Source organism: Leptodactylus fuscus, chromosome 6 (genome assembly GCF_031893055.1).
Source record: "Leptodactylus fuscus isolate aLepFus1 chromosome 6, aLepFus1.hap2, whole genome shotgun sequence".
In the NCBI taxonomy this organism is placed as follows: Eukaryota; Metazoa; Chordata; class Amphibia; order Anura; family Leptodactylidae; genus Leptodactylus; species Leptodactylus fuscus.
In genome coordinates this window covers 56,836,711-56,862,968 of record NC_134270.1, presented here as the reverse complement: position 1 = coordinate 56,862,968, position 26,258 = coordinate 56,836,711, and the positions used below count along the sequence as shown (strand labels likewise).

The following is a 26,258-nucleotide window of genomic DNA, read 5'->3' as shown; positions in this document are numbered from 1 at the left end:
TTTCTGGGGAGCATATTATGCTGTATTGGGCCTTTTCAGGAGCATTATACTGTGTGTGGAGTCTGGGGAACATATACTGTGTGAAGCTTCTTCACTATTCGCATCACACCCCATCTGTTTTATAGCAGCTGTGTGATGTTATTACAGGCTGTAGTTATATTGCATGGTCATTATAAAACAGATACTGTGAAAAGTAAATAGTAAGTGAGTCATGGCACTCGCAAAAGCGCAGCGATCCCTTCAAACAGCTGATTAGCAGGGTTCCCCATTGTTGGACCTCCACTGATCTCTTAGACTTAGAACCCCTGATGCTCATCTGTTTCATGGAACACGCAGCTCTTAGCATTGTTTATATGGTGAATACTGCACTGCTTACTCACTGTACTTTTGATAACAGCAGTTGTGGGTACTATAGTTGTCCTTTTATTATTATTATTATTATTATTATTATTTATTTGTTGTTTATATAGTACCATTAATTTCATGGTGCTTTACATTTGGGGGTTACATACAGTACACAAAATATACAGGTAGATATAAAACTAACAGTGACAAACTTGCACAGTGGGGTAGAGGGCTCACAATCTAAGGAAAGGGGGGAAGAGACAGAAAGTGAGGGGAGAGACTGCTAAGAAGGTGAGGTTGGTGACAGTAGTGTTATTGGGGGTTGTAGGCCTTCCTGAATAGGTGAGTCTTCAGGGCCTTCTTAAAGCCTGTGATTGTGGGGGTCAGTCTTATGTGTCTTGTAAGGAGTTCCAGAGTATGGGGGATGCACAGGAGAAATCTCGGAGGTGGCTGTGTGAGGAGCGGATGAGAGCAGAGCGGAGTAGGAGGTCATTGGAGGATCTGAGGTTAAGTGTGGGCAGGTAGCGGGAGATTAGGTTGGAGATATATGGAGGGGACAAGTATCTGAGATACCGCTCCAGCATCCATAACGGGTTTCTATCAAAATACGCTGTAGAGAAGGGGAAGAGGGACCCACAAGACTTTAGTTACGTAACTGGGGAGTAGTTGAGCCTTGAAACAAACTTCCGTAAACATGCCTGGGATAAGCACGTCTATCCCAAGGTCTCATCCACAAAACTGGGTGCTCTGTATGGGTCAGTATAAACTGCATGGACCCATACATTGAAATGAATGGACTTAGACTCAAGTATGGATAGATGTAGGATGTGCTCTTCACTACGGCCTGGACACACAGCCACAAAAACTACTGCTGTGTATGGACTCATGGAAATTAATGGGTCCGTAGTTTTATCTGTGATTGCAGATGAAAACTATGGTCGTGTACATGGAACCCAAGTCTTCTATGTTTCATTGTTTTTATCTTGTAAGTTAACAAATTACTACAGAAAGTTTATTATAAATTTGTGGAGGCTTAATTGTCAAAAAGAAGAATACTTACTGGAACTGTAATATTCCTTTAAGGTGCGTGACTTGACACCTTTTCTAATTTGGCCTCTACTTGACTTCTATAATGAAGTAAGAGCATATTGATCCGATCTCCTTGGTGGTTGCCAGAGAGCTGGGTGGATCATTTCCGCCAGGAGTGAGCAGTAGATTAATCTTGTTTTCAGGATATGCAAAACTATGTTGATATTTCCTTATTGGTGCTCTAGCCCTTTAAATTTGGATTCTCTTAACATGTCTTGTGAGTGTCCTTGGGCTGACTACTGTCGTCACAGGAGCTAGATAGAAATTTTATTTTATTTTTTTTTGAGCCCTTGTTTTTCTTAACCCCAGTAAATTGTTAGATCTGGTTATTTCTGTTCGTATATTTTAGGCCTCTCTTAAATCTCCGTGCAGTCATAGAGGTGGAACAGTTGAACAATATTCACTCCGATCACTACTTTGTTTTTTTTTTCCAGTTCAGGCTCTGTTCATACCTGTGTCAGGAGTCTCTCATACAGATTCCATTATTGTGGTGCTTTGTATTTTTCCAGAGGCAGTAACCAAGTGGTCTCCATTATAAGTGAATGGGCCTGTTGGGTGCCAGAGATGGTCCTGGCTATGAACAAAAGCAAGTGTGAACACAGCCTTAAGAGGAGGGATGTTGGAGACTGATGGACATCTTTCCTTTGCATACTAGTACTGGTAGCTAGTTGGTGAATTGCCTGATATTCAATATTCCTATTACAAAATGGCCGCATATATAGTCCATGCAAAGAATGGCCTATGAGAGAAGACATCTAAGCCATAGACAACCAAAGTGGATTGGAGGCAGCCTTAAAATATCCCACGGACGGGGGCTCCAGTGTTATTGTGTGACTGACTCTATGACTCAGTATGGCTGTATGACATATGAGATCCTTTTTTTTTTTTTTTTTTTTTTTTTTTTTTTTTTTCTCCTTCCCCCTCAGTTCCTGCACGTTTGTCTAACATTTTGGAGAAGTAATTTTTTATTTTTTTTTTCTCACGATATGATCTTTTTTTTTTTTTTTTTTTTTTCTGTTACTTTTTTACTATTTTACTTTTTATTTTTTACTTTTTATTTTACTTTTACTATTTTACTCTTTCTGAGACATAATTTCACTTTTAGGCCGCTTTCACGCCAATGATCTGTTGTGAGAGCCATAAAAGATGTTACATATCCTAGTGTATACTTGTCAGTCTGTGTCGTCCTTGTTTTTCTGAACATACACAAAAAGGGGGCCATGTTGTCTTTATTTTACCACATCACCTCACAATAAATCTGTGAAAAATGGCTAAAACTTGGGCCAAACACAGATGTTGTCTGTGTGACGTCCTCTTTTTCACTGCCTCATAGATATGAATGGCTAGAGTCTGTGAAAAATGGTTATGCGAATAGCTTCATTCACTATAATGGGTCTGTTTTCCGTCCTTTTTTTTTTTTTTTCACAGACAGCACTTGGTAGAAACTTGGTCATGTGAAAGAGCCCTCATTGTTTCATAAGTTTTGAGTTCTGTTCCTCGTCCTTCATTCACATCTGATTCTGGTAATCGATTGACTTGTGTATATGTTTTTTGGGTACCCACTGAAGGGTCACTTTAAATGGTCGAGCTGAACATCTTGAGGAAAGCTGAGACATCGGGTTGTGGCATTGCGGTTTTATTTTATTTACATTTTTATCTTTTTACATGGTCTGTCCCTTTAAGTGAAATGCTCTGCAGCTTCCCGCTTAGGTAACTGTTGTAACATTCCTCTTCGTGATGCTGAACGTGTTCGTAAGCCGCCTGACAATGAGCTCAGAAGACAATGGCTGAACACTCCTGTGTCTGTATGTAAGCTCGCTCTATAGAAGCCCCCCCCCCCCAGCTCTGACTCAGCCACCCTCTATTAATAAGAAATACAGTCTGTAACGGATGGTGACGACTCATAGGGATTGTCCAATGCCTCTTAAAGGTGCAGGACGTCACCATGTGCTCAGCATGATGGAAAAGCATAAAGGCGATATTATCTCCTGTGTTAGCGGTAGGCATAGTGGCATTGCTGGTACCGAGGAGCAGAGTGTCTTGTGTCTCATTGTCATACCTACTCCTTCTAGATCCCTTATGAGATAAGGGGATTCAGCAGGGGTGTGGGTGAGAGGTTGTCACAGCTCATTTTTTTGGCAGTGAATAAAATACTGTATATGACCATTATGTCGCTCGACACCGATTGTTGGAAGCCGGAAACATGGGCGAGCGCAAGGATCTGAGCATAATTGTGACAACTGGGTGGGAACTATGGTAGAATAACCAGTAAACCAGTGGTGCATGAGACTCCTAAGTACACATAGTGGGTAAAGACTAGCCCATTTGATTCCATGCCAATATTGTAACTCAGATTGGTAAAGAAGGTTGATAGAGAACTGGCAGTACATTGCATCTCTCCAATCCATAGAAGACCTGTTGCAGTTTTGCCTTGTGCGAGGTTTTGCCCTGACTGGTCAGAGCTGTTTTGCTGCCACAAGTAATCACCAAAGTAGTAGATTTTTCATTAATGGAATTTTATTGGTCTCTAGTGGAAAACCGTTGGCTGTCTTCTCCTGTCCAGACCTTTTCTGACACTGGGACATTTGTGCCCAATCTTATTGATTGTGGATTATCGGCTTTTACTGTTATACAGTTAACGTTTGTCATTATAAGGACATCTCCTCCACCCTCTGGCTTGTCATTTATCTGCCTGATCCTTCCTGCTGCAAATGGATAAACCGACTATTGGCATTTGATAAGGAGACAATTTGTTATCACTGCCATAATGGTGAGTAATGAAAAGGTCACTTGTATATAGCAAGTGATCTCATAAGATGCTGTGCGGAGGGGTATGTCACCCTCATAACTAGATAGGATCATTACAGGGTTTTCCAGACTAAAATGCAGATGACCTATCCTAAGAATAGGTCATGAGCATCTTTTGGGTGGGGGTCCCGACACAAAACACCCCTACTGATCATCTTTTAGCTCCATTCTCTGTGTAGTGGCTGAAACGAGTCACTGTACCTTAACTCCGAATCAAGTGAATAGCAGCTGACCTGCAGTAATCTGGTCTGACCTCTATGCAGAGAATGGAGCTGTCTGCTTTGTGCCCCATTCTCTGTGTATCAGCTGCAGATAGAAGGATTAGGACTGATTGCATTGTTTATCCTTTATCCATGAACAATATCCAGTGATGGACACAATACTGTAGCCTGAGCCAATGTTTCCTTATCCACCTGTGTTAGGCTGGTTAGGTGGGATCTATATCCTAGTTCATCTGGTTCATGGATTTAATGCCAGAACTAATGTGACTAGCTATGAGAAGTACTAGGGTTACGTCCTAAGGCTAAATCTTGCACAGACCTAAAGCTTCTCACAGCTACAAGGGTTTATTACCTCTTATTACACAGCACAAATTTCTATTCTGTCCTGTTTCTTAGTCTATTAGTCTGGCATTTAGACTGCTAAGCTGGCAGAGGACTATATAGAGGGGATACACAGGCGTTCTGCTGTGTGGGTCAGGACAGGGGTTTTGGCCCTTCCTGGGTTGGGAAGTTGCATTAAACTGCATTTGTCCTTAAAATGATTTGCTTTAATAATAGCTGTAAACTAAGTACAATAAGAATCGCCAGAGAATGGTTGCCTGGGATATTTGCATAGCAACTTTATTAGTCGTGGCGTTACAGGTTGCCCTCCGATTATTAACTAAGCTCTTTACACTGTGCCAGTCACAACCTGTGCCCCAAGTCCATCAGGTAAAGGGGATGACTCCAAAACTGTGTATGTCAGTACAACTGTTCACAAAGGGATACGGCTGAGCTATGTTCCAGGGGTCATTTTGTAGCTTTTTGAGTAGAAGGCAGATGTGTGAGGCTTTAATGGAATGTACCGCCTTTGGAGGATTAGAGAAAAACACATTTGAATTCTTATATAAATGACGCATTTGGTGCACTGGGGGCGGGCCTACAGCCCTGGGAGCACTGCTCTTGCTTCTCAAGTAGGATGGGTAATGTCATAGCAGTGGTAGAATGAAGTAGGAGATGGTAGATGTCTGTGAGGCAGGAGCAGTGCTCCAGGAAGCTGAAGGTCCGCCCCCAGTGCACCATCTGCTTCTCTTGCATAAGACTTGAAAGTAGATTTTCTCCAAATCTACAGAAGTACAAAACAAAGGTACGCTGTTTATCACTGTAATGTGTTGTGTAAAGTGATGGTGACTGTAAAATGTGCTCGGGGAGGTGGTAGATTCCCTTTAAGGGGAAAATTCTGAAACCTACAGTTCTGTAGAAGTATGGGGAATTTTGGTACTGGAACCATTTCTTTCTGCTATGACTGAAAATTGTAATGGTAAATGATAATGAAACTCCTAGGAGGTGCCGTGCAGCTTTCTAAACACCCTGGAAACCAACATCCACATTAAGCAGCTGTATATAGTGTCCCAGTAGTACTGATATAATATAGGATATCTATAATGCAGGTGGTTGAATATTCTTGTATGTCCTACCTTAATATTTTTATAACATAGAGCATGTATTGGTGAAGCAGTAAATCCCAGCAATGAAGAGTTGTGCAAACTTTTATTCCCACTCCGCATAGTGCAGCATGTTAAAACATGCAACGTGAGTATTCGGGCCTTTGCTGAGAGATCCATTTATTTCACAATATGCAAATGAGCGGTCTGGAGCACTGAAGGCGGCTCCGTTGCTCCAAACTGCAATGCCTTACACTGCTGAAATACGCTTCTTTCCTCTCTCTCTTCTTTGCGTGACAGGACCAAGGAGCTATGCTGACCTGGCCCTCTGTCTTCGTGTTTGCACCAGCATTTTAGAGTATTATGGGGAGTAGCAGCTCAGAGCTCTCAGTGCACCAGATTACTTATATGCATTTTGTGAACTAAATGAGTATCTCTGCAATGGAGAAATTAATTTTCATGACGGAATAGTAAGTGTGTTGCTAGATTTATGTTTCACCCTGGCCGACTGCGCATGCCCGCCAGCCACGGGAAAATGGCCGCTTACAATACTATGTGGCCATTTTTCTTGTGGCCGCGAGCTTGCACAGTCGGCTTTGCCCTAGGCCCGAGGCCTAGAAGTTAGAAGCCACCGCTGGAAGAAGAGGCGGTGAAGACCTTGTTCCAGAAGAAGATGGAAGCGGCGCTGGAGAGTTCTCTGGCAGCATTGGGGATGCCCCCAGTGCTGTTTGAACGCTGGGGCTCACTGCCAGTTCTGCAAAAGAACTTATTAACAACCCGGAATTTCAAGGGAAGTGTAGCGGAGAAGACAACAAAAGGTAGGAGAAGAATAGTCTTTCTTAAGGCTATTCCGACGTGTTAACGATAAAAATAAGTGATTGAATGATAGGATCCCTTTAAACTCTGTGGCTGTTTTGTCATCCTGGAAGTTGCAGTTCCACAATCACTGGAGAGATGCTGACTTCCTGGTAGAGAACATGTAACTTTGGTCAATCAAACAGATAGTATGTGTGAAATAATGAACCAATGGTTTGTTGGAAGGGAGGTGATACTCCGTATAGTGAGTGGCCCCTAGGGTATAGACATGGTTTCTCAGTACAGCAGTAACACTAGTCTGTATATGAGAGCTAATTTACAGGAAAAAAACTTGGAAAATCCCGTTTAGCGATGTCTGGATCAGACATTAGTGGGTTATCTGTCTGAATAACATTCCTCTATCAGAGGCTTCATTGCGTAAGTCAGGATTTTTACATAGTACTAAAGGGATGTGATCCACATGTAGCTTCTCCTGGGATAACTCGAAATTCTGTAGTTTAGCATATCATATCTGTGAGTCAGAGCAGCAGCCGAGGAGGAGGCGTTCACTGACAGCAACATACGCTGATTGCTGGAAGCCATTTTGGATTTGTTATAGGGCCAGTCCAGTATAGTAATGTATGTGAGATAGAGAGGGAGAACGGTGTGTGTGTATATATATGTGTGTGTGTGTGTGTGTGTGTGTGTATATATATATATATATATTACTGTGTTTCCCCGATAGTAGGACGTAGCGGGGGTTTTAGGGAGGTCGGCTAATGTAAGACATACCCCGAAAGTAAGACATAGTGGGACTTTCGGGGTAAAAAGAATGTAAGACACTGTCTTACTTTCGGGGGGTGTTACTACTGTATCAGGGAAACAAGGGGCTCCGCTGTGCTGTGAGAGCCGGGGGGAACTCCCCGGAGAGGGAGGGGGCGTTCCCCCCCCCCCCCGGCTCTCACAGCACAGCGCTGTGAAGAAGGACTTTGCCGGCGGCCGCTTAACCCCCCGCGTGCCAGCCGCTTCTATTCATTTCAATGGCACGCTTCCATTGAAATGAATGGAAGCGCTCGGCACGCGAGGAGTTAAAGGGATTCTTCCATTAAAAGAAGTTCTTTCCTCTGACCACGTCGGAATAGCCTTAAAAAAGGCTATTCGTCTCCTACCTGTTGCCATAGCCAGCGCCGCCTTCTTCCTCAGCTGCATCCGCCCCGTCTGTGTCCCCGTCGGGCCTCATGGATGACGCATGCGCAGTCGGCTCTAACAGGCTCTCGCAGCCAGAGCCGACTGCGCATGCGTCATCCATGAGGCCCAAAGAAGAGACAGACGGGGCGGACGCAGCTGAGGAAGAAGGCCGGCGCTGGCTATGGCAACAGGTAGGAGACGAATAGCCTTTTTTAAGGCTATTCCGACGTGGTCAGAGGAAAGAACTTCTTTTAATGGTAGAATCCCGTTAAGCGGCGGCCGCCGGCAAAGTCTGCCTGCCGCTTCCATACATTGCAATGGGAGCGCGCTATTCAAATAGTATTCGCGCATCTCTAACTTCAATTGTAAGAAGTTACAATTGAATAGCACGCTCCCATTGCAATGTATGGAAGCGGCAGGCAGACTTTGCCGGCGGCCGCCGCTTAACTCCTCGCGTGCCGCCTCTTCAATCCATATGATTGATGATGATGATGGGAGGGGGTGGGTGGTTGGTTTTCCCAATATAAGACATACCCCGAAAGTAAGACATAGTGGGGCTTTTGGGGGTAAAAAGAATGTAAGACACTGTCTTACTTTCGGGGAAACACGGTATATATGTGTATGAATGATGACAGTATATGTACAGCACTGCAAAATATGCTGGTACAATATAAGCCTCTTGAAATACGAAAATACTGTGGCACCTGATAATCCAGGAAGACTGTAAACCTGGTATAGAACTACTATATAACGTAAAATTTGTGTTAACGTTATATTTTTGACTTTCTCTCTTCTTTTGGTGCTTAATAATCCAGGATTTTGGATAATCTGATAATCACCCACCACTGTGAGCACCCTACTTGCACATACTACACACTCAGTATGGAGGATGCATGTATCTTTCTAGCTAGCAGTATTCATTTCTTCTTTCCAATGCCTTGTTGCAAAGACTTACATGGCCACATACCAGAGGATAGGCCAGGCAGACCCTGACAGGTTAAGTAGAGGACAGAGATACTGCCGGCCTCTTCTAACAGGTCCGACCACTTGGATTATATCAGTTTGAGATAATTTTCCAGCCTGCACTATCTGCAAACTGAATCGCTACATGTTTGCTGCATGAATCATTTACACTACAATATACGTGAATAGTCCCAAAATCTAAGCTACCAAATAGTAATATTCTCCACAAGTAGTAATATTCTCCCAAACCTTTCAGGTTTGTGTGGGAAAGATAGGGGGACAACACACAAAAGCTGGCCAATTGGCTGAGCAGGCCTGTGAATTTGTGGTGGGATGGCGCCTCTGGATCTGTTTGTATGAAATGTGTCCACTGACCGAGACCAATGGAGGACTTTGCTTTGTCTGCAGGGCCGGTGGGGCGGTAGCCGCAGGGCAGGATGGCACCTGGAGTTTACTGCCCAGTGGACTTCTGGGCCAAAGAGGAGAAGCAGAGTATTTTGGTGGATTTCCTGCTACCATCTGGCATTTACCTCAACTTTCCTGTGCCATGCAGTGCCAGCCTCGGAAATATCAAGAAGGTGAGGAATACTACTTTCATCCGTGTCCATATGAAGTAAATGCTGCACAACATTTCTTTCTAGTTGGAAATAAGTTAGTTTGCAACCATCGGCCATCTTCTAACTCCTCCGCTAAGAGGATTGATGTATGTGCTATTTCTGTAGAAGGATGGAGATAGGTGGCTATAGGAGAGATCTGGCACTGCTTAATGCAAGTGATTGAGTCTCACAAGAAATGTAGCTCGACACCTCTGTATGAAGGTAGTCTTGGAAGTTTGCACCACAATGCACCTTTTGCATCGTGACAACGGGAAATCCATTGAACTTCTGTTGTAATAGAATACAATCTATATTGTATTTAATGATGTGCCTTTTTTGACTCCCATTCCTTAATTTTGGTCTTAGTTGCTATGGCAACGGGCGCAGCAGGAACCACTCTTTCACACCCTTGGCTCTCCCACATCCTACGTCTTTACCTGCATCAACCAGACAGCCGAGCAACAAGAGCTGGAGGATGAGCAGAGGCGACTGTGTGACATCCAACCATTCTTACCAGTCCTGAGGCTTGTAGCCAGGGAAGGAGATCGTGCTGAGAAATTGCTAAATTCCCAAATAAGTTTGCTAATTGGCAAAGGTAAGAGCAGAGGGCAAGGTATGGGGTGGGCAACGGAGTACAACATTTCCCATTATTTATGACTTTCATATTGTACTGCTGTGTTTATGTCCACTTTAATTTATCCTAGGTCTTCATGAATTTGACTCTTTAAATGACCCAGAAGTCAATGATTTCCGCAGCAAAATGCGACAATTCTGTGAGGAGAGTGCCCTGCGGCGGCAGCACATGAACTGGGACAGCTGGATGGAGTCTAATTTTCCTTTACAGCTGGAGCATTCCTCCAAAGTGTTCTCAAAGGCTTCTCAAAGCAACAAGACCCTCATGATCAACGTGAAGTTTGAAAGTAGTGAGGTAAGAAATGTAGAATAAGCCGCAACTGTCAGCTGTTCCAGGGTCACGTGTGCGAAATACCAATTGGTATGGCATTTTGCACTTTGTGTGGTGTAATGGGTAACTGGACTTCTATTGTTTACACTGGCACTACAGCTTGTCCACATTGTTGAGCTGCAGTACCTGGCAGATCATCCTGTCATACATTTATGTAAGGCTCTGTACCTGTATGAACAATGAAGGAGTGCCATGCCAACTCCATTGTGGTGATCTCAAGGCTGTGACCTCCAACGGATTGAACTGCTAACCCTGTGGGTGCTTCTCTCCTAGACCATTACGTTTTAAGTTGCTTGTAGTTAGGGCAGCATGAGCCTGCTGACAGTCAGGAAACTAGGATCTTAGGGGCAACACGGTGGCTCAGTGGTTAGCACTGCAGCCTTGCAGTGCTGTAATCCTGTGTTCGAATCCCGCCAGGAACAACATCTGCAAGGAGTTTGTATGGTCTCTCCATGTTTGCATGGATTTCATCACAATCTACATTTAAAAAAAAAAAAAAAAAAAAAAAAAAAGCTAGGATCTTAAGTGCAGTTTGTCAGTGCCCCTGCCAATAGTGCAAGAAGAACTGGTCAGCAGTGAATGGCAGCAATGCAGGATAAATGTTTGCTGACTCTGGCAGCTGCTATATTCCTTGTCAAGCAGTGGAAGTTACTTCTAACAACCTTGCCGTCCCCATAGCAGGCACAGGCACTACCGCGGAATATCAGTACTCTAGAATATTCTATGTAACATCTGATGTCTCTGCTTTCTGTCTGCTGTGACATAGGGTGCAGGAAACAATTGGGGCTACCTTCAACCACACCTGAATTTCTTTGCTTGACTTGGAGTATGCTATTCTCTCTTCTTATTGATGTCGTCTTATGGGAAGTCTTTTTGAATGTTCAGTAAGATCTACCAGATTCTGTTACTGTAACATCTTTGCTGAGCTTTCTCACATCCTTGAGATTTGTTTCTAAATTAAAACCTAGAATAAAGGAACAGCATTAAGTAAACTACTAATATAACATGTGTGGGAGGAATAAGCTGCCTCTACTCTATAGAGTTCTTGCAATCATTTATGAAAGTTTTTTTTTTTATTTTATGTAGTTTGTGAACCCCCTAAGAGCTCACAATCTACATTTTTTTCCCTATCAGTATGTCTTTGGAGTATGGGAGGAAATCCACGCAAACACTGGGATAACATACTAATTGCTTGCAGATGTTGTCCTTGGCAGGATTCGAATCAAGGACTCCAGTGCTGCAAGGCTGCAGTGCTAACCGCTGAGCCACAGTGTTGCCCTTTATGAAGATTTAATTGTCATCCCAGCCCCTGTATATGTTATTGATACTTGAGGGTAGGGGGAAACTGTGAAATATATTTGTGATATATTGTCGGCGGCCCTTTGCAATTGTGTATTTTGTACTCTTCAGGAGAGCTTCACACTACAAGTGTCCCCTCGAGACTTTCCCCTCTCCATTATCCGCATGGCTCTAAGAAAGAAGTCCAATGTGTCTGGTCAGCAGTGTGCAGGGCGCTCAGAAGATTATATCCTGCAGGTCAATGGCATTCTGGACTACATCTATGGAAACTACCCCCTGTGCCAGTTCAAAGTGAGTCCACATCTCTCTAATACATATCTGTAAAGCTAGGCCTGGATTTAAGGACAAATCGTTGCCATTGTTTCTCTGTTATTCCCCATAATAGGAGTTTCTGTTTTTAGGTGCCACGGTTGTAGCACTTGCAGTGATTAGAATGGAAAATGGCTACAACTCTTAAGCTGGTCTTACACAACCGTAATTTGTCTGCAAATGGTCCACAATTGCGGGTTTCCAATTGCGGACCATTTGTGGATACATTATATTCAGTGCAGTCTCTTACACCACCAGATATTTTATCCATGGTGTGCCGTGCTGTGACCGAGGTCTGCACTGAATACAGCAGGTCCGCAAAGGCTGTGAATTCACGGCGCTGCACGGACTCGCCCATAGAACTCTATGGGTGCGTGCAGCAGGACACGGGCATCTGCGATGTCTGTGTCCAATATCTATTAGTAGTGTTGCTGATTAGCAACTTGCGGACCATAAAACCAATATGGTTGTGTACGAGCAGCCTTATAGTAGAAGGCATTAGAGCTCCTGAAATGTGGAAGATGTCTATTTTCAAAGTGTCAAGCAACTCGTATAGTAAAAGTACATTTAGTAAAACTGAAAAACCCACAGGAGACATTCAACATCTCACAGAGTACATGAAGATGCATGAAGTATATAGAAACTATTGCAGTTACAATAAAAAAAATATCAGTCATTTATGTAGTCATAAAGCAATTCTTTGTGCATCAATGAGTCAAATCAAATGGTTATACTGACAGTAATTGGTGCCCTGTTTTCTATGTTGTTTCAGCACCTCAACCACTGTCTACAGTCTAACTGCACTGCTCACCTCACCCTCGTCTCCATCTCCTCCACATTACCAGACCAGCAAGGAGACACAATCATTAGCTCCAAAATCCGCCACAAACCGCCACCACTACCAACAAAGAAGGTAGGCGACCCGTCACAAATGGTGCTTTAGACTTGACTTGATTTAAGGTTTCTAACTGTGCACCTTCAACTTTGCTCCCAGCCACATCAGTGTTCATTGTGGAAACTGGAGAGGCCATTTTGTTTTCAACTCCTGAATGGATGTAATGTGAACGCAGATGACGGATTAAAGGTAAGTAGGATTAGTAGATAGATATGTACCTCTGTCCCTGTAGCACTGCAAAGGTGGAAATAGAAAAGAAGTTTTGAGCCCCAAGTTTCAATATTATATATAGAAGTAATCTGCATAAAAAGTGTAGTCAGTAGAGCTCCTTTATCAATACTGTCAAACATAGTATCCTAGAAGATGAGATTTGGATGAAGACACAGGTCCATAAAATCCAACCTATAACCCAGAGGAAGGGGAAAAGAACCCACAAGGTTGATGCCAATTGCCCCGTCAGGAGAAAAAAAAATTCCTTTCCAACTCAAAATCCAGCAATCCATACAAATCCCCGGAGCAACTTGTCTTTACCAGAATATAAAACCTGTAATATTTTTGTGATCAAGAAAGGCATCCAGGCCTTCTGTGAACTTGCACATTGAATTCCCCATCACCACATTGTGTGGCAGTGAGTTCCATAGTCTCATTGCTCTTACAGTGAAGAATCCCTGTCTATGCTGCTAGTGATATGTTCAGCAGTGATTCTCAACCTCACTATTGCTGCAACGTTTTAATACAGTTCCTCATGGTGTGCTGACCCCCAACCATAAAATTATTTTTGGTTGCTACCCCATAACTGTAATTTTGCTACGGTTATGAATTGTAATGTAGATATCTGATATGCAGGATGTGTTTTCATTGCTACAATTTTTTAATTTTCTTTTGTCGTAGTTGATGATTTTACATTTACCCAGTAACTATAATTCATAATTTTATTTCCCCATCCAGCTGCCCCAGGTTAAACTAGGGGCAACTAGAGGAGTCATAGTCTGTATCGTACTCCAGAGCTACTGTACTCCACCTTACTCCACTTTACTCCTTACTCCAGAGCCTCTTTATTCTGCAGCACACTGTCCAGACTTAAACAGCCTGTATCTCTCTCTGATGTAGGAAATGGTAACCGCATCCCTCATTATTTGAGCTCAACTTGGCTGTTTTTGGATGCTGCCAGAATTGTAAATTCCCTTTTAGGGAACATTCACACGGTGGAAAATGGTGATGAATTTGGTGTGGAACTTCAGCGCTGAAAAAAAAAAAAAAGCCTCCCATTGACTTCAAAGGGTTCCTTTTTCTGCTACAGTCAATGGGAGGGCTTTTTTTCAGCACTGAAATTCCTCCACTTTTTCCTCTGTGTGAATGGACTCGTAAGCAGCATGAGAGGTTGCTAAAGTCTCTCATTAAACAACCCTTCAAATTGTCTTGAGAAAGTCCATGGTCTGATTTCCAAAGAGATGGGGAGTTGGCAGCAATTCCTTCAACTAGTAGCACAGAGACATGACCTGCTTTAGACTCTTTCATATGACTGAGCCATGTTAAACACATGACGACCCCTCCTTTGTCTGAAATTTTTTTTGTTTTTTTACAGTTGCGTGTCCAATGTGGCCTCTACCATGGCAGCGAGCTCTTGTGTAAGACGGTGGCAAGTAGTGAAGTCAGCGCCTCCTCAGATCCACAGTGGTTTCAGCATCTAGAGTTTGATGTTAATATTTGTGATCTTCCTCGTATGACGAGGCTCAGCCTTGCTCTGTATGCTATCGACAAGTCCAAAAAAGCCAAGTCTACCAAAAAAAAGTCAAAGAAGACGGTGAGTGTCATAGTACTGTGCTGGTTGTTCAGGCATCATTTGGTATATATCTGCAATGCTTGTTTTCTATTGTAAGCAGGATTACCCCATAGCTTGGGTGAACACCATGCTGTTTGATTACAAGGACATGCTGAAATCTGGCGAATACGCGCTTTGTATGTGGTCGTCATTTCCAGGTAATCTTCCGCGCTCTCTCCTTGGTGTGGATATCTCATCAGTATAGTAAATGGAAGACCCTTTCTCTATAAAATCAGATATTCCTTACATGTACCTCCAATTTTATCTATGCTGTGACATTACCACTATTATTTGTGTCCATATCCATTTTTTTTTAAGCTGTACACTAAATATTTTTTTTGTTTTGTTTTCTGCTATAGATGAAAAGGGAGAACTTCTAAACCCAATGGGAACTGTGCAATGTAACCCGAATACAGAAAGTGCCGCAACCCTAAGGCTCTGCTTTCTCAATGTGTCCGATTACCCTGTGTACTATCCTTCTATTGAGAAAGTTAGTGATGAAGGGAGTTGTTGCTAAGGTTCCACCTCATTGCCCATTATTCACCCTAATACCCATTCTATTCTTTTCTTTTCTCTAGATACTTGAGCTGGGCAGACTAGGAGAAGTGTGTAATGCTACCCCTGAAGAGGTAACTAAATAACTGGGCATATCTGCCTTGTATAGCCACTAAATGACATTGAGTTCTACATGAAACCAGCACAGAAAGTGTCCTATGCCCAAACTGTGCCAGAAATCCAAGATGGCCCTGTAGTCATTCAGTGCAGCTATTCCTTGAATTTTGTTGTTTGAAATAAGTAGCAGGTTACTGTCCCGAAATCCGCAGAAAACTTACATGTGCACATGAATGGGAATGAGAGATTGGGGTGGTTGTGTGTATTTATGACAGTCGCCGTTCAGGTCTATAGAAATGACAGCTAGCTGAGTTCCGTACTCCATCCTTCTGATAGAAGTGAATGGTGCAAAGGTCATGTATGTACATAAAGTGGATTCAGGGATTGCTAAGGTCCCAGTGATCAGACACTTTAACTCTAGCCATAGGATAGGAAATAAGTGGTGGGAAAACTCTGCAGGCACCACTAGAGGGAGCTTCATTGGTGGTGAGCTCCCTCTACTGGTGACTACACACCATCAGAATTTCATCATTTTACACACAGAACTTTTTGGGACTTTTTCTGTATGGCTTTTTCTTTATTTAAAAAAATTCTTCGTCATTTTTGTTTTGTGGTCTGGAGGGGGCAGTCTATTTAGATCAGGGATGCCCAATACGTCGATCACGATCTACTGGTAGATCGCAAAGGACGTATGGGTCGATCGCGGGATGCAGGGATCCCCGGTGTCTGCTTGCTCACAGTGCAGGCTGAGAGTCATCTCCTGACACTGGCAGGCGGGCTGCTGCAGCCCCAGACTGCCAGTGTCCAGAGATAACTCTCAGCCTGTGCTGTGAAGAGGAAGACAGCGGGGATCCCTGGGTGGCCACAGAACGCTGTCTCCTGCATTCACGATCCGTTCGGCCCCGCCCACAGAAACACCCCAGCCCGCCCATAGGTCCAACTCAGCCCCGCCCACAGGCCTGCCCCGGCCCCGCCCTAGTAGATCTTTTGCCTTGGTCAGCTAACAAAGTAGCTCACACGCTGAAAAAGTGTGAGCACCCCTGATTTAGATCAAGGAGAGGGGAAGCTGTACTTTTAGCTTTGGTTGATTTCAAAACAAGTGAACTAGTAGAAAAATAACAGTGGAAGCAATTGCCAGTAACTACAAGACACGACGTCCTACTGAAAAAGAACCAGAAAACTGCTTTCACCCCTGAATGGCTTAATTACCACCAGGGGAACATGTAAGCGGCTGTCTACTTTGGGGCTTGTTCTGTGTTCCTTCCATGGAGCTGTAATTGCCTCTTTAATTAGCTCCTTGTTATTGCAGAATGTCAATAATCTTAGTTATAACAGGACAGACCGTGTGTTGAGGTTTTGTGTCGTGTCGCTGCAGTCCATGTGACCGAGCCCCCACGTGGGCCGCAGTCTGAGCTTGGAAGATCTGGGACACTGTTAAGGGATGACAAACAGCAGGTGTCTTGCCTTGTCCTTTACAGCGACAGCAGCTCCTGGAGATAGTCGACCGGAAAGGCCAAGCCGAACTGTACGAGCATGAAAAAGAACTTGTGTGGAAACTGCGTCATGAAATAAAAGAACGTTACCCAGAGGCCCTCCCCAAACTGCTGCTAACCACCAAATGGAACAAGCACGAGGATGTTGCACAGGTACAGACAGTAGGGGGCACTCAATGCTGTCGTATATGACATGATTATAGAATATGTAGCTAGTATACGCCTAATGTCTCCTCTTGTGTCTGCACTAGATGGTCTATCTGCTTCAGACTTGGCCGGAGCTGCCTGTTCTCACGGCTCTGGAATTATTAGATTTCAACTTCCCTGATAGACAAGTGGGATCCTTCACTATGAGCTGCCTGAAAAAATTAACGTGAGTATAGGTTTAAGAACATTTTTCTGACCTTGTGGAACCAGTGGGGTTCTCATGGCATTCCTATCCTGCATCACAAGCATGGGAGCGCAGTTGTGAGACATCTTGTTACTGGCCAGTGAGGTCTGTCAACTCCTTTCTTCACAATTTTGAATCCAGAGAACAACTAACTGGAGCCCCCCCCTAGAGACTATTCTGCCTGTGAAGCTCTATCGTCTTGATCCGAGATTAATCCAAGACATGATGATGTGAAGTCTTCACCTTCTGGGAAATGTAACATTACTACTGCTTTCTCCCTTTGTGCAGGAACGAGGAGCTTTGTCAGTATCTCCTTCAGCTGGTGCAGGTTCTTAAATATGAATCTTACCTAGACTGTGAGTTGACGACGTTCCTCCTGGAGAGGGCGCTGATCCACCGGAAGATTGGTCACTTCTTATTCTGGCACCTTAGGTAAGTACTAGTTCTAATCTTAAAGGGGTATTCCCACCTCACATACTCAGCAGTCTTCACTCTTGTAAAATCTTCTTTCTTCCTGGTTTCTTGCATCATTTGGTGGGCGGGGTTTCACAGGCAACCTGCCGTTTAGCTCCGCCCCCAAATTCGTGTGTAGCTCCGCCCACCCACATTGGACTATGAAGTACAGGCAGCAGCAACTCCATTCTGTGTTACATACAGAGACTGCCTGTCTCTGCCATAATGAACACAACTGAATTAGCCTGATAACTGGGAGAACAGAAGAAATGAAAGCAGCTCCTCTATCTGAGTGCAGGACCTAGGTCACATGTTGTAGACACAGGATTAGCTAGATACACAGGCTCGCTCCCTGCACTTAGCCCCTCCTCCCTCCCCCCTGAGAGCAGCAGATACATCATTTGACTCAGGAGCAGCTAGGTCAGGGCTGTGGCCACAAAAAATTGAATAAAGTAAGATAGTGGACAAACAAAGCAGTTTTGCTGAAGCAATGTATTTAGGAAAAGTCTTACATCCACATTAACCAGCAGTATAGATAGGATCCTTGTGATGGGACAACCCCTTTAAATACCTATTGGTTTTCTGATCGGTTACTCAACCTATTTTGCTGTGATTTTGTTTTGTAACTTGCGCAATTTTTTGTTTTTGTTTACCTAAGGTCTGAGATGCATGTTCAAGCAGTGGCACTGAGGTTTGGTCTGATCCTTGAAGCATATTGCAGGGGGAGCACCTATCACATGAAGGTTCTTATGAAACAGGTAGAGTTTGTTTTATTTCTGTATCACTGTAAAGCTGCTTCAGCAAAAAAAAAAAAAAAACTTCTAGGGGTCGTAACCATAGAAAGTAGAATTGGTTTTATGCTTTGCTGAGAGGTGCTTTGGAAGGATTCCATTTTGCTTCCTTTCACCATTAGTTAATCCCCCCCCTCTTCCTATAGGGAGAAGCTTTATCCAAACTGAAGGGTCTCAATGACTTTGTGAGGTCCAGTGTCCAAAAGACCAACAAAGCCCAGGCCAAAGAAGCCATGCATATGTGTATGAGGCAGGACACTTACCTGGAGCCGCTGTCCCATATTTATTCTCCACTGGACCCTAACCTTATTCTCACAGATGTATGGTGAGTACTTTTCAGACAGGTCATGTGGAAAAACTAGATATGGATTCAAGGTTGGCAGGGTGGGAATATACCCTCTGATCCATCTCTACCTCTTTCTTTAACAGTGTGGAACTTTGCACTTTCATGGAGTCAAAGATGAAGCCTCTTTGGATTGTGTACAACAACGATATGCTGGGTGGGAGCCGGGTTGGTATCATCTTTAAGAATGGAGATGGTAAGTTTCATGGATAAGGTAGCTGTACAGAAGGATGCCATTGCCATATGGGTAGTTTCTTCTACGAAACAAATCTTTTGATTTTACAGATCTGCGGCAGGACATGCTGACCCTACAGATGATAAAACTGATGGATGTTTTATGGAAGAAGGAAGGCCTAGACCTCAGGTGAGTACAGAAAACCATATTAAGAGGGGTTTTCTTGCTAAAAATATGTTTACTTTGCTTTGGGTCTGACACAAAGCACCCGTGCTGATCAGCTGCATACAGCAGATGTTGAAACATACACTGGCAACAAGCAGACAGCTTTTTTTTTTTTTTTTTTTTTCTTTTTCCCTCTGTAGTGACTGGGTCAGGCTGTTGCAGATCAGCATCCATTCACTTTGTTGCAGCCACTTAAAACTGCTGATTGTGGGGTTCAATGAGTTAGATCCCCCCACAAATATGATATAGATGACCTGTCCTATGGATAGATCATCAGTATCTGTAATGTGGAAAACCCTTTTAATTGTAGTAGTAATTAGGCCAAAGGAAGAGCCAAAACATGTAGTCTTACGTAGTAAATAGTCTTCCTTTCTTTCAGATTGGTGGCCAGTGGCAGCTCCTTGCCCATTACACTGACAAGCTCATGTAGTCTATTGCCACCTGCTGGACAGTTAGCTAGTTACATTACTTTGTCCAGAGTAAAGCGTTCAGGACCTAGCATAAAGAGATCACTATGATGGAAGGAGTCCAGGTCTAATGACAGGGTTTCGGCTGGGAAATCTGACCAATGTACAGACTGGATTTTCCGGCCCAGATTTCTCTGGGGCTTTAAAGGGGTTGTGCCATTGTGCACAAGTATTCCATATCCTCTGGATAGGGAGTAAAATGTCTGATTCCTGGGTGCTCGAAGGCCGGGTCCCCCAGTGATCAGGAGGGTGACGGACTAAAAGTGAATGGAGCACTAGTGTGTTTGCGTGATTGGCAGTCCATTCACTTTTATGGCGCTACCCCATAGAAGTGACTGGAGCACTGTTTGCGGAAGCACACTGGTTCTCCATTCACAAGGAGGCTTTAGGGAGACTCTGGTCCCCCTGATCACTGGGGATCCGGTATTTGGGCCCTCCAGCAATGAGACCCACCTTATGGATAGGAAATAAGTGTCCGTATTGGCATAATACAGTATGAGCCTTTTAAGGCTATCAGGCAGTGATTCAGCAGAGCACCATCTAATGGACGGCGTGGGAAAATGCATTTGAGTCCTGCAGAATTGATGAAGCATTAGTAATGGATTGCTTGCCTTCACTGTATAGGGTCACCCCTTATGGCTGCCTATCAACCGGAGACAAGACCGGCCTTATTGAAGTTGTCATGCACTCAGACACTATTGCCAACATCCAGCGTAATAAAAGTAACATGGCAGCAACTGCGGCTTTCAATAAGGATGCCCTGCTTAATTGGCTAAAGAGCAAGAATCCTGGGTGAGTACTAGATAGTAGCGTGGTAATATAGCTACCTAGAGGAGCAGTACAGTAATGGTTCATACTGCTGCTACTTGTAGTGTATAAAATGGTGAGAATTCCTAATCTCTTCTATGATAGGGACGCTTTGGAGCGAGCGATTGAGGAGTTCACTCTGTCCTGTGCTGGCTACTGTGTAGCAACATATGTTCTGGGCATTGGGGACCGTCACAGCGACAACATTATGATACGTGAAACTGGGCAGGTATGTGATGATCCATACATTACACCCCCTCAACAATATTTTATTCCTTGTTGCAGTTCATTTACTGTAATTGATGTCTGGATTTTTTTTATTTTTTTCATTCCAGCTGTTTCACATCGATTTCGGTCACTTCCTTGGTAACTTTAAAACTAAATTTGGCTTTAACCGCGAACGTGTTCCCTTTATCCTGACGTACGATTTTGTGCATGTAATTCAGCAGGGAAAAACTAACAACAGTGAGAAGTTTGAGAGGTGAGAATACCCTAATATTATACAACTTCGGGGGGGATTGTCTTTGCTAAACCCGGCTGCTTTACACATAAGTGAAATCCAAAGTCAAGTCACAAATCTCCATTTTGCTGTAATGCAGGTTCCGGGATTACTGTGAAAAAGCTTACACCATCCTCCGATGTCACGGCGCCCTCTTCCTTAACTTGTTTGCACTAATGAAAGCAGCGGGGTTGCCTGAACTTACCTGCTCTAAAGATATCCAGTATCTGAAGGTGAGGGCTTTATTATTCATTAACTTAACTCCATACTACATAATGCCCTGCTCCCAGGAATAAGACAAGTCAGGACACCCAGGGTGACAACAATCATTCTTTAAACTGCAGGCTACGCAGAACTGGTGCAAAACCTACAACTGGTCTGACAAGTGACAAGAGGGTTTGACATAACTTGGGATATAAATCTATGGCTTTCTCATTTTTTCCTTAGGACTCTTTAGCACTTGGGAAAAGTGACGAGGACGCATTAAAGCAGTTCCGGGTGAAGTTCAATGAAGCTCTGCGTGAAAGCTGGAAAACCAAAGTGAATTGGTTTGCTCACACTGTATCCAAAGACAATAGACAGTGACTTAAAGGGACACAAAACGTTGGGTTTTGATACAATACTTGGATCTTAAGGCACAAGAGAGCTCTCCTACATAGCAGACTCCACAATCCCTTCATCTGTCCTTCTCTTTCTCTACAAACTTTGGGATTTATCACTGCAACATCCATTATATGGCTTGTTGGCTGCCACCACCAGGCTCCTGACGTCATTGTGTGTTCAGCCTTGCCAATGCTGACTACTCCAGGGAAGACTGTGCGCTACATAGCATCAAGCTGTCTTGGAATGTCTTGGTCCATCTCTACAGCAGTCAGCACATGGCTTCCTATAGCATGAAGCTACTGTGGGATTCTTCATGTCTTGTGTTGGTCAATGACAAATGATGGCTCCTTATGTACAATGAACTTCCCAGCACTCAACCCAGAATGGTGTGAATTGGATTGTATGAAGACTCTGATGCAAGACCCTTCTCATTTCAAGCTTGTTGCACTGGGGTCACTCTACAGCAGATGTCTGCAACCTGTGGTTCTGTAACTGTTGTGAACTACTGTACAATTCTGTGGTATCGGGACATACTGTGAGATTAGTTACACAACAGCAGGTGAACTATAGGTTGCAGAGTACTGGTCTACAGGGACTTTTGACCCATTAATGGCAAATCTTGCACTGATGTCATATAGACTACCTGTAGTTCTCAGCAAGCTTTTTAAATGGTCCAGACCAGAAGAAGCTCCTAGTGAAGCATTTGTTGCAATAAACAACTTCCCTTGTAATTATGTTAATAAATGTGTACACTGTACGTGTTTGGAAAGAGACAGACGTCATACAGTGTAAGGCGTGTTTGTCTTATTTCTTACTTGAATTAAGGATTTGGTGTATTCAGGTGCCTCCTCCAGAACTTTTATTTCATATGTCTGAGACATAAAGGTGCTGGGGACTGTGGCTCTATTAATATAATATTGATGACCTGTCCTAAGATCATTTATTTGATGAGGCCACAGACTCTTCACTGCTTACCGAGCACAGTTCTGTATAGCAATATACTGCACGCATGCCATGTGCCCAATGGATGTGCCCCAAGGCCTGTGCGGCAAAAGTGCTTACCCAAGCGTTGCTGCTTTGAACATCTGCTTGATGGATATGAAGAGTCTCATTTTGCTAACCTTTCTTAATAGACCATCGATATTAAAGGGGTTGTCCAGGACTTCTGAGGCCATGGTCATGACCATGCTGCACCTCAGTCCCATTCAAATGAATGGGGCTAAGCTGTAATACCAAGAACAACCACTATACAATGTACAACGCTGTGCTTGGGAAGTAGTTTAGAGGCTACAGCAATCTATATCATAATCCCAGACAACTCCTTTACTGTTCCATGGTTAATTTGAGAATATAAAAGTTGACTTAAAGGGATTCTATCATTAAAATTGTATTTTTTCTGCCTACCATGTTGGAATAGCCTTAAAGGCTAGTCTTCTCCTACTCTTAGATGTCTTCTCCACGCTGCCGTTTGGCTTTGAGAGAACTCTCCAGCGCCACCTCCATCTTCATCTGAAACGGCCTCTCTTTCCGTCTTCTGCTGGCGCTGGGTTCAAACTTCTAGGCCTCAGGCAAAGCTGAGGTGTGGCCATTTTCTTGTGGCCGGCGGGCATGCGAAGTTTGAACCCAGCGCCGGAAGAAGACATGAAGATGGAGGCGGCATTGGAAAGTTCTTTCGTAGCATTGGGGATGCTCCCAGTGCTGCGAGAGAACTCATTTGCATACTGACAAAAAATGGGATTTCTACCAAACGGCGACACTGAGAAGAATAGCCTTTCTTAAAAATACAATTTTAAATGATAGAGTCTCTTTAAATCTGGGCCGGTTCTGCCTCCCATTATTTTCAGTTGCAGCAGGACACTGAAAAAAATGTGTTTTGCTTGATCTTGCCATTGATTCCATGACGTGAAGCTCGCTGCAGCCTACTCATCTAGGTTTAATCAGCAGTGGAAAATGAAGAGAATTTCATCAGAGCACTTCCCCAACTTCCAACAATTTATCACAAATTATAAGGTACGTACAGCTTGAGAAGCAAATATCTAATGATTCGGCATTACAATGAAATTTGGAAGGGTGTGGTCTGCACTCTTTAGTCTATTTTAAAGGGAGTGTGTGAGCAGTAAGTTGGTTATAAACCTAATCCCAGTACCTTGCAAAGGAGATTGTACAGTTTCCAAATGTGCTGGGACATTACTTTCTCCATATTAGCCTAGATTATGGAGATAATGTCACTCCTTAAGGAAAGACAACCTATTAGGTGTGAGGAGACTTATACAGCCATAGTTGCCCCACTGTAAGGGATCATGGAAGGAATATGCAAAGTTGGGCATGCTGTTCAGGGTGCTTCCTATAGAGGGCAGCATAATAGAGGCACTGTCTCCCTATTTTCATCTTAGGGAGACTGTGTGCCTACATAGGCGTACGGAGACTTACAAGTCATTCCTGCTCCGCTAGGGATTCTGGGTAAAAATTATGCAAATCTATTCTCCAGGATGTAATTAGGAGAACAGTGCCTCTGTATGCTGCCCTCTAGGGGCAGCCCCCTTAACATCATGCATGTCTCAGTTAATAAGCCTACTTACATGATGCGGGGTTTATTGCCAAACTAGTATTTCTATTCCAAAAGGAACATGGATAGCTATGGACAACGCTGTTTCAGTCTTGCTGGGAATCTGTTCCTTTTGGAATAGAAATAGTTTGGCAATAAACCCTGCATCATGTCAGTAGGCTTATTAACTGAGTCATGCATGATGATAAGGAGGCTCCCCCTAGAGGGCAGCATACAGAGGCACTGTTCTAATTACATCCTGGAGAATAGATTTGCATATTTTCATCTTGGGAGACAGATTTGCATATTCCTTCCATATTAGCCTATGAAGAGGGGGATTAGAAGAGACACTTGGATAATTGCTGCTGTTACACTCAACTAGTCCCCTTATAAACACTGCTAAGTTGTAGTTAAGAGACTGCAAGCACAAATTGCGGCAATAAAATCAACCATAGAGGTCTATGTGTGAGGCTCAAGAGATATTTTGCAAACAAAGCAGTGAGATTGAAGATAAGGAGCAAGAGAATAGCATAATACTACAATGACTACTACTAAAAATAATAATAATGGAAACAGATCTCCCTAATAGGATGTATTACAAAGCTTCTTCTTTTCACCTGTACTGTTCATTCATGCATTTTAAAATTCAGATGCCGAAATTGAGTCATGTGGCATTAATATTTACTCAAGCCATAAATTCAAAATCTGTAATAAAAATATATATCTCCATCCTTCAGGTTTTTGTATTAAAGGGGCTCTATCAGCAGATTTACGGGTTATGAGCTAAAGATATTCCTGAGGCTATTCAGGTGCTGCTGTTAGCTTGTAAACAGACCCCCCCCCCCCGTTTTTGTTAATTACCTTGGTAATCGATATGTAAATGAGCTGGGTCATGCACAGTGGGCAGCGCCATTTTCCCATAGAGAACTTTGCAAGCTGGAGCATGCACAGTAGCGCGCCGGAGGGAGCGCTACTGCGCACGTGCATGCTTTCAATAGAAACCGCCATGAATAAACAGGAGGAGGAAGGCTTGGAGGCAGTGGTGGGCATCCAGAAGCTATGACGCTAAGAGGTGCACGCAATGCACGATCCAGCTCATTTACATATCGATTACTGAGGTAATTAACAAAAACAGGGGGGTCTTTTTGAAAACTAATAGCAGCACCTCAACATTCAGGCATAGCTTTAGCTCATAACCCGTAATCTGGTGATAGAGCCCCTTTAAGCTGTCTATTTTGATGGGGTTGAGATAGAGGCGCCACTGAATAGCCCATGTTCGATAAGGTATAAAGCACCTATCATTTAAATGTCTGTGATATTCAATGTATCGTATCTATGGAAAACAAACTGCACTGTGTGTATTATGTCCACGGACCCACAGACTACAACAGACCAGCTGTTATTTGCAGTCCATTGAGAACCTAAACTGCGCCCTCTCCGTGAGTCACAGGTTTATGAGTAATGCTCCACGCACATGACTGGACATTTTGACTGCAATTGTGGATAAAAGTACGGGCCCATTCAGAAATACCTCCCCATTATGTGAAACTTCCCTAACAGTCATGCCTGAAAGTTTGTGAACCCTTCAGAATGTTCTATATTGCTGTATAAGTTTGACCTAAAACTACATCAAATTGTCACACAGATCGTAAAAGTAGATAAAAGGAACCAAATCCAACAACTAAAATTATACATTTATGGAAGAAAATATCCCAATATCTGTGAGGGGCAAAAGTATGTGAAACTTTGGGGGCATTCACACGGGGCAAAATGGCTCAGATTATAGAGTGACTCCACGTAAATTTTGTGCGGGATTGGGAGGCTTTTTAACCGCGCGGATTCTGACGGCAATGCCGCAGACACCGTGTAAATTCCACACTGAGTTGTGCCATAATCCGTGCCATTTTGCTCCATGTGAATGCTCCCTTAACTTTCAGTACCTGGCGTGACCCCTTGTGCAGCAACAACACTAAGCGTTTCTGGTAAGTGTCGATTAGTCCCCCACATCAGCATGGAGGATTTCTTTCCACCTCCATCGTATAAAACCACTTCTGCTATTGTGTTGGTGGTGGAGTTCTGTACAGAAAGTTATGAAGGGTTTACAAGCTATCAAGCACCACTGTATACAGCAAAACA

At 43.5% G+C, this 26,258-nt stretch overlaps 1 protein-coding gene across 1 annotated transcript in view; it reads left to right on the top strand.

The window, feature by feature from the left end:
* Positions 1-22,381, top strand: part of PIK3CD (phosphatidylinositol-4,5-bisphosphate 3-kinase catalytic subunit delta) — a 34,724-nt gene extending 12,343 nt beyond the window's left edge. The window contains exons 2-23 of the mRNA XM_075280020.1: positions 9,242-9,411; positions 9,796-10,024; positions 10,134-10,357; positions 11,804-11,983; positions 12,774-12,914; positions 12,996-13,085; positions 14,482-14,700; positions 14,780-14,876; positions 15,078-15,208; positions 15,297-15,347; positions 16,809-16,976; positions 17,075-17,196; positions 17,503-17,646; positions 18,326-18,425; positions 18,605-18,783; positions 18,888-18,997; positions 19,087-19,165; positions 20,293-20,460; positions 20,581-20,704; positions 20,811-20,956; positions 21,075-21,207; positions 21,422-22,381. Coding sequence (XP_075136121.1) covers positions 9,271-9,411; positions 9,796-10,024; positions 10,134-10,357; positions 11,804-11,983; positions 12,774-12,914; positions 12,996-13,085; positions 14,482-14,700; positions 14,780-14,876; positions 15,078-15,208; positions 15,297-15,347; positions 16,809-16,976; positions 17,075-17,196; positions 17,503-17,646; positions 18,326-18,425; positions 18,605-18,783; positions 18,888-18,997; positions 19,087-19,165; positions 20,293-20,460; positions 20,581-20,704; positions 20,811-20,956; positions 21,075-21,207; positions 21,422-21,559 — 3,114 coding nt within the window. The 5' untranslated portion in view covers positions 9,242-9,270 and the 3' untranslated portion in view covers positions 21,560-22,381. The remainder of the gene's footprint in view (positions 1-9,241; positions 9,412-9,795; positions 10,025-10,133; positions 10,358-11,803; positions 11,984-12,773; positions 12,915-12,995; positions 13,086-14,481; positions 14,701-14,779; positions 14,877-15,077; positions 15,209-15,296; positions 15,348-16,808; positions 16,977-17,074; positions 17,197-17,502; positions 17,647-18,325; positions 18,426-18,604; positions 18,784-18,887; positions 18,998-19,086; positions 19,166-20,292; positions 20,461-20,580; positions 20,705-20,810; positions 20,957-21,074; positions 21,208-21,421) is intronic.
* The last annotated feature ends 3,877 nt before the right edge of the window (positions 22,382-26,258 follow it).